We start from the raw sequence: 8,255 nt of genomic DNA on the forward strand, positions 1-8,255 counted from the left end.
CCTCCTTGGCAACAAAAGAAACCTCAGCTTCGTCGTCAGATTCAGTAACTCCTGCTCCTACTTTGGAGATGACATTTGCTTCTACAAGCGCGTCACAAACAACAACAGCGACAATATACTCTTCTGTTTCACAATCTCAACAAACATCAACAGAAACAATAACAAGCAGCCCAACCGCGACAGAAAAACTGTCATCACCAGACATACCCATCTCATCTACCACTGCAACAGACTTGGCTTCAACAAAACAGGAGACAAATTCTCCAACTTTAGCTCAATTTAGATCAACTTCACAAATGAAAGAAACCTCCAATATTGTACTGACAAGCACCTCTGTAGGTGAGACAGGTCTTCCAGTAGTAACAGATACATACGAGTCTACAGCATCTCCCACAGTGTCACAATCTCCTGTGCATGTCTCCTCTACAGGAACAAGTCAGTTTACTGAAAGCCCTGGATCATCTCAACCCACAACATCAACAGATTCCACAATTGAGCCAACAGCTACAGCTCCTGTTACAGGTACCACTCTTTCATCTTCTGCTAGCACAGACTCGTCCTTTTCCTCCACAACTGTTACAGCTGCACAGAAAACCTCACCCACAGAATCAGTGTCAACCTTGCCAGTGTTCACCACTGTGACATTTTCGACTCATGCATCATCCATGCCGACTGATGCGCTCACAAGTGAGCCCCCGAGTACCACAGTGCTTGATGAGACTCAGCCAGAGTCTGGAATAACTACCAGTCCAGCTCCAAAGAGCATAATGTCTGAATTGACAACACTTGAGAAGACATATTCAGATTCAACAACAGAAAAAACACCGTCATTCATGACAAGTTTAAATACAGAGTCTTCACCAACTCTGCCAGTATCGGCAGGAAGTGAAATATCAACACAAACATCTGAGAAAACAGTCACAAGCATGTCAGATTTGAGTAGTACCATGCCTATAGGACATTCTACAATGTCCTCCACGACAGCAGCGTCAACCCCTGCACCCTTGACGTCCATCAGCTCAAACAGTGACACCACAACTGCGCAGTCAAATCCATCAAGTGCAGCAGCATACACTAATACAATGTCCTCCTTGGCAACAAAAGAAACCTCAACATCGTCATCAGATTCAGTAACTCCTGCTTCTACTATGGAGGTGACATTTGCTTCCACAAGCCTGTCACAAACAACAACAGCAACAACAGCGACAACATATTCTTCTGTTTCACAATCTCAACAGACATCAACAGAAACAATAACAAGCAGTCCAACCGTGACAGAAAAACTGTCATCACCAGACATACCCATCTCATTTACCACTGCAACAGACTTGGCTTCAACAACACATGAGACAAATTCTCCAACTTTAGCTCAATTTAGTTCAACTTCACAAATGAAAGAAACCTCCAATATTGTACTGACAAGCACCTCTTTAGGTGAGACAGGTCTTCCAGTAGTAACAGATACATACGAGTCTACAGCATCTCCCACAGTGTCACAATCTCCTGTGCATGTCTCCTCTATAGGAACAAGTCAGGTTACTGAAAACCCTGGATCATCAGAATCAGCGTCAACCTTGCCAGTGTTCACCACTGTGACATTTTCGACGCATGCGTCATCCATGCCGACTGAAACGCTCACAAGTGAGCCCCCTAGTACCACAGTGCTTGATTCTGGAATAACTACCAGTTCAGCTCCAAAGAGCATAATGTCTGAATTGACAACACTTGACAAAACACCTTCAGATTCAACAACAGAAAAGAAGTCATCTCAGACAACTGCAGAGACAACTTCACAGACAGAAGCAATGTCAACCCTGCCAGTTTTCTCCAACGTCACATCTTCAACATATGCATCGCCACCTGTAACAACCGCAGGCAGTTCTTCTACTTCATCCCAATATACTCCCACAGTTAACGTAACAACTGCAATAACAGCAACAACCCCACCAGTGACCACCACAGCACCTCTTGCAACTTCTCCGACTACAACCTCTGAAGTACCTCTTCTAACAACTACGAGAACAACTCCACATGCGGTGACAACAGTCCAAAGTACAACTCCAGCATGTGGTAAGTTATTTTTTTCCCTACAACACAATTCCCTGTCATCGGTTCACTGTAAATGCATGTGCATGTCTCATCATGAGCTGGGAATGAACAGTATTTCACTGAAGCAGCGATATTTTTCTTAAAAAAAAAAAAAAGAATTGTTTTTGAGAAAGGCTGGCCATAGTGACTAATGGTTTGGCACTGGAAGCCTGTCTTTCTGCAGGGTCTTCCAGATGATTAATAATACTGTTATTTCTTAATAATACTGTCACGACAAAATGGTTGAATGAAGGCAATGAAGACCACTTCTTTGGCTTTGATATAAACTTTGGTAACTGGAGCAAAGTTTAGATAAACTGAAATGAACCTCTTTGGCCCTCATTGAAATATCAGTGGTTATTCCAAGCATTTGCAAGAGATAGTATTCGCCGTTGTTTCCTTTAACCAACAATCACTGCTCACTTGTCATATTTTGTAAGCCTTCATTTTTTTGTCATTCCAGTAGTCATTATGATAAACAAAAAACATCTAAAGTTGATTTATAGAGAACGCCACTTACAGCCTCACTTTACACTTACAGCCGCCAGCCCTTTAAATATTATACTACAAGAAAGCATAACGATAATACTATAATAAATGTTTATGAATTTATTTCTTGTTTATACACAGCTTCTAAGAATCTGGACTTCATCAACGGAACACAAAATGTTTTAAACTTTTCCCATGTTATGTAATTTGATCCCGTCTTTTTCTTTTCTAGTTGGTAGCAGAGTGGTTGACATCAGGCTTGAGGCTGTTCCTAGCACGGTAATTAGCGTTAGCTGGAGTGTGGAAAACCCGGTGCCCCAGATGGAGTACACGGTGAAACTCAGCTATAACTCCAGCACAATACAAAATGTCACAACAGAAAGGAAAATGGAGTTCACCGGCATGCTACCTGCAGCGACATACACTCTCACTATAGAGTATCTGTCCTGTGGTAAAAAGGAAAACACTATGATGAATATAACCACTGGTATGTACTACCTGTCAAATATTCCATATATATATATCCAGTTCTTTTTTTCAAGATTAAGTGCAAAACAATTCTGAAAGATGACAAATTATGTTATGCAGCCAAGCATGTTTTATGTATACATAAATATGGTATGTTCGGGTTAGGGTTAGGGATAGGGTTAGGGTTATGGTAGAAAGCAACATTTTTTGTGTAGAAAAAGCCCCTAATGTCATAAGAGGGCCCCTGGCCCTTGAGACCCCCCCCCCCCCCCCGCCCCCTTTAAGATTATGAAGAGAACATAATACTGCTGTATTGACAACATTATTGGGCTTGAGTGTCTGCAAACGCAATACCGATTTGTAAATAGGCACACTAAATCCAGAAATATGCATTTTTGATTTGCAAATGTGAAATACATTCTCAAATGTGAATTTTTGATGTGAAAATACAAAAATTGGCTGTAGACATATATACACTCAAATCTACATTACATTTATGAGTACCCAGCTCAGAGCAGATAGACTGAAATGTAAATAAATTACTTTATTGCATTTGCATTTACAATGTGATTGTTTTTGTTTCTTTATCCACTGCTATTAATATTGTTCTTTTATAGCAAGAATACAGCATGCTTTGGGGGTAAAAATTCTGTTATTTAAACAGCTGTAAAATTTATTTTTTTATTATTTATTCTCTCCAAAGTTGCAAAAATTTATGAATCATATACCAGAATTCCAGACAAGGAGTTTGTTCCTGAATTTAAGAACCAGTCAAGCACAGAGTTTAAAGAATTTGTTGCCATGTTCATAAATGAGGTAAGCTTTATGGCATTCATCATTAAATTATAGAATAATCATTTTTATCTGATTGCATATCCTTTTAAAAATCAAATTTATTTTATTGTTTTAGGTTGAGGAAAATCTGCCCTCGGATTACAGAGTACTGATTAAAGCAAACAAAATGAGGGTGGTCGTGAAAGAAATTCGTAAAGGAAGTGTGATTGTCGACTTTGATTTGGTCACAAGTGTCACTGTTAATCTGACAACCTCCAACATTCAAGCCAATGTCATCAGTGCCCTGAACAAGTCTGCACTTGGCATTGATTTGAACCAAACTGCTGTCATTGGTAGGTATACAAAACTTTAAACTTTTCGGTCTGTCTAAATAAAAATTCAGGAATATTTGCTTTAAAATGGCATGGCAAAAATTATACTTTGGAATTTCGTTCACTGCCATTAATTTTATATTTCTTTATTGAAGGTCTTTAACCTATTTCTGTTATATTTATTTTAAATGAATGCAGTCATAAATGTTAACTAATATAAATAATACAAATATATAGTAATACTATATTATAATAACTACTATTACATTATTACTACTATTATAAATAGAGAGATTGTATATACATAGGAGATTATATATATTGTACGCACACACACACTCACATGCATCATTTCCCTTGTCTATTTCAGAGGCAGATGCTTGCAAAAGAGATCCTATATGCTCAGAAAATGCCAAGTGCCTAACTGATGGACCTACATATATGTGCAAATGTAACCCAGATTTCATAGATGAGAACCCACAGGTGCCCGGAACGGACTGCCGAAGTGAGAAACCAGCTCATCTCCTCTGTTGTGCTCAACATCATTAGTCCCTCACTATAAAGACAGTGTTGAAACGGAAAATATAAGCAATTCATAGTGATATACATCACAACATGCCATGTTGTACAAACAGATTTGTGATCAATGCATTCTATACCTTCAACGCATGCACTCAGTTACATACTGTATACAGAAGTGACACTGACAAATTTATAATATAGATATTTTTCATTTATTAAAATGGATAATTCCTTTAGTTCATGGATTACTTCTTACAGGGTGGTATCTGAATGCTGTGAAAAGGGTAGTATGCTAAATATATATATATATATATATTTCTTTTTAAAAAGTGGATATTTAAGTAATGACATTGAACTATGTTTCTGTGACAGAAAGAACAACAACAACAACAACAACAACAACAACAACAACTGCGACTCCAGATCACTGTGGAGGCAGTTGCTCGTCTCTGGCTCAGTGCATTGCCACATCTCCTGGTGTATACCAGTGCCAATGCTACAAGGGTTTAATCGATGAAAATCCCTCAAATCCAGGAAGGTTATGCAAAGGTAATATGTCCTGCTCCTGCTGTCTTCATTTTCATATGCATTATTGTGTATCTTAAACACTAATGTACAATTACTTCTTCAGATTCCGTAGGCTGCTTCCGTGAAAGAACTGATCTGTGCTCATCAAGAAATACATGCCTTAAGTCAAAGTCTGTCTGCTCCCGTAAGTACACATTTTCATTTTATCGATTCATCTCTGAATAACCCTAAACATTTGTACATATTTTTTTGTATAAGTACGTTGCATAAAATAAAACATTTGTTCAAAATATTTGTGTTTGTAAAAAATTTTACATTCCTTTTGAAAATGTGCCTGATCATTGGCTAAAATGCTAAACGAACGCTTGCTCTGAAGAATGACTTTCTGGACGGCATGATTAATTTATGTCATTGTTTGTTTTCTCCGGCTTCATTCTCATAGTTGGGAATGTGTTCAAGTCATCAGTGGAGTTGAAATCATGGGTGTTCACTCCAGCTCTGTACGACCCTGCCAGCGATGACTGGCTTTACCTTTCGCTCAATTTCACCTTAACTGTGAGTGACAGATCAAGCTCTTTATCCAATGTGATATGCTACATTCATAATTGTGTATGCGTGTATATTTATGCAAAACAATACAATGGTCTGTTTATCACTGTATGTGCCTCTTAGCCTATTAGAAAAAAAATGTCTACTATCCTAAAACACTTGTGAAGTATTTGAGTTATTTTCAGAAGGTTTTAGAGGGAGAAACTGATGTGTATGTGCATTCTTTCAGGTTGTGAAAAGCATGAGAGATTTGCTGTCGGACAGCACCTTTGACCTGTCTATAGTGGGGTTCCAGAATGGAAGCATAGTGGTGCAGCTGGTGTGTGGTTTCAATGGCGATAAAGCTGAAGAGGAGACCACTTTTCAGACAGCCCTACAGGACACTGTCCGCAAAAATCTGGACAATTCTGCTGTGGTAACTGTGGAACGTACGTGCAAGACCAAAGCATTGTCTGTTTCCTATTTTCTTAAAGGGAATACTGGGATTATAATGTAGTTTTATTTGAGAGGGTGTTGAACTTTACCCACCAGTTATTTTTTGTATGTGTATGCTACTGAATAGTATGTAGTAGTTATAGCAATTTAAATTGTCCTAGAAAAAAAGAATTGTAGAATTAATATTTGACAAATTAACCCCAAGGAGGGCGTTCCGTTCCAAGCATACAGAAAAGAGATGGCTGAGTACTTTCTGGCCTTGGCAACAGGTGTAGGATCAGCTTGCTTAACTTGAAACCTAACCCCAACCACCTCTTGAAAAGGATAATCTATAAATCTTTCAAACCTATGACAAATAATTCTCATTGACTTCTAGATCTATTTTAAACAACAGAAACAACATTATTTACTACATTCATTTGATTACTGTTTAACCTTTGACGTCATGACTCATATACATTTTTTTCAGATGTTTCATTCGGGCTAAAGCAAATATGCATACATCCAGCTCCCTAACTATCCATTCAGATGTATTCAGTGTTGAGGGTACAAATGACATGAGTGGATGTCTGTTTCCGCAGAGATCGCAAGGCTGGAAGAAAGCCTCAGCCAGGGCTGGAGAGTGGCCACCATTGTTCTGGGGGTTCTGCTGGGATTCGTCCTGCTTGTCATTATAGTCATCACACTCACCTTCATCCTGAGGAGGAGGACGAATAATTCATATCAAATCCAGACTAGGAAGAGGAATGGAGACCTGGTTTCCACTGGCACAAACGGACTTTATAATTACAATTTCGCCTAGTTTAAATTTTATGTATATTGCTTTCAGGGGACAGAGGTACTCTTAAATGAAGAGAACGTCATAAGACATTCCTTTGAGGAGATGGTCTAAACCATGTTTTTTGTTTTTTTAAAGAATGCTATTTAAAGGAATTTTCTTAATTTATCATTTTATTTTGTTCCAGACTAACCTGGAATAAAGCTCTCCTGTGCAATTTCAGTATGATTAAATGCAGCATAGGAGAATGGATTAGAACTGAGTTACAGATTGGAACTATGAGACAGCTCAGGGATAGGAACTAAACTGGCACTGATCCTTTAATTTGAATGGGATTATTAATTTCATTGTCTTCCTAGCTCCCAAAATAATACCCATTCAGCACAAACCACAATCTAACGGTTTCCAAGGGAGTGTAGCCTGGCTCAATATTTCAGATTCATGTCTCTGCTTCTCACTTGCCTAGATGTTTTTGTGTTTATTTACCAAGCACACAGCCATATCCAGGGATCCCAAGACAGTACTCAGGGCAAGGATGCAATCATTGATTTTGTGGATTATATTTGAAGGTTGCTTTTGATATGTACCTGTATATGTGTTTTCAGCTAACAAGCTTACCTGTGCTGTAGTCTTCCTCTGAGTGTTAAGGGGTGCCATTATGCACTTTTACACTCATAATATAATTCCTCTGCTAATACAGAGAGCATATTTCATGTTAATATTCCTTTCCATGTTGTGTACTTTAACACAGATGTATTTGGTAGCAGGTACTTTATCTTTATTGCACTGCACAAAATTGTACAAAAAACTAGAGTCCTGGGTATGCATTCTGCAATCTATGGAAATTAGCACATGCAGATAATGAACATGATATTTTTGTACTTTGTAAGTTTTTAATGTTTAATATCTGATTAAATACACATTTTTGCTTTGTAAGTTAATGTATACATTTGACAAGAATACTGTATCTAACATTTGTTACGCATCATATTCAGTACATTGAGCTATACATTATAATGTGCACTCAGCTTTTTTGCCACAAGTCCACTATCTTTGATCAATGAAATACTTTCATCACACAAAAAAACATTTGTTCTGATTATTTGCTAGTAGATTTTCCTGCAAAAGCAAAGCAAACGTGCTCTACACTAGAGGACACTGTTGTCTGTTTTTAGAAATTTAAACTATCAAATACCATGACATGAAATCAGACCAGATTCGAATTTTTCAGTCTAAATATAAAAAAGATTTACTTTGTCAGACTAACATAAGAGTGATACACCATTAATATC

At 37.9% G+C, this 8,255-nt stretch overlaps 1 protein-coding gene and 1 long non-coding RNA gene across 2 annotated transcripts; both read left to right on the plus strand.

Moving 5' to 3' along the window:
- The first annotated feature begins 86 nt into the window (after nt 1-86).
- On the plus strand, nt 87-3,996 carry LOC118783830 (flocculation protein FLO11-like). The gene is made up of 6 exons (XM_036537788.1): nt 87-339; nt 430-522; nt 1,525-2,070; nt 2,810-3,064; nt 3,749-3,861; nt 3,985-3,996. The coding sequence occupies exons 1-6, from the start codon at nt 297-299 to the stop codon at nt 3,994-3,996; spliced, it is 1,062 nt and encodes a 353-aa protein (XP_036393681.1). The 5' UTR covers nt 87-296.
- A 1,117-nt stretch (nt 3,997-5,113) lies between these two features.
- LOC118782635 lies at nt 5,114-5,713 on the plus strand. Its single transcript, XR_005005168.1, has 3 exons — nt 5,114-5,222; nt 5,305-5,385; nt 5,644-5,713. It is a non-coding gene; the product is annotated as an uncharacterized LOC118782635 (long non-coding RNA).
- Nucleotides 5,714-8,255: the final 2,542 nt, after the last annotated feature.

The sequence above is a fragment of the Megalops cyprinoides genome, chromosome 9 (assembly GCF_013368585.1).
Source record: "Megalops cyprinoides isolate fMegCyp1 chromosome 9, fMegCyp1.pri, whole genome shotgun sequence".
Lineage (NCBI taxonomy): Eukaryota > Metazoa > Chordata > Actinopteri > Elopiformes > Megalopidae > Megalops > Megalops cyprinoides.

Bases quoted from the DNA above. Each gene is read 5' to 3' on its own strand.
- LOC118783830 (XM_036537788.1), top strand. From the start codon at position 297: ATGAAAGAAACCTCCAATATTGTACTGACAAGCACCTCTGTAG. The intron at 340-429 runs GTGAGACAGGTC...TCTCCTCTACAG, and splicing joins ACTGACAAGCACCTCTGTAG to GAACAAGTCAGTTTACTGAA. The intron at 523-1,524 runs GTACCACTCTTT...TCTCCTCTATAG, and splicing joins AGCTACAGCTCCTGTTACAG to GAACAAGTCAGGTTACTGAA.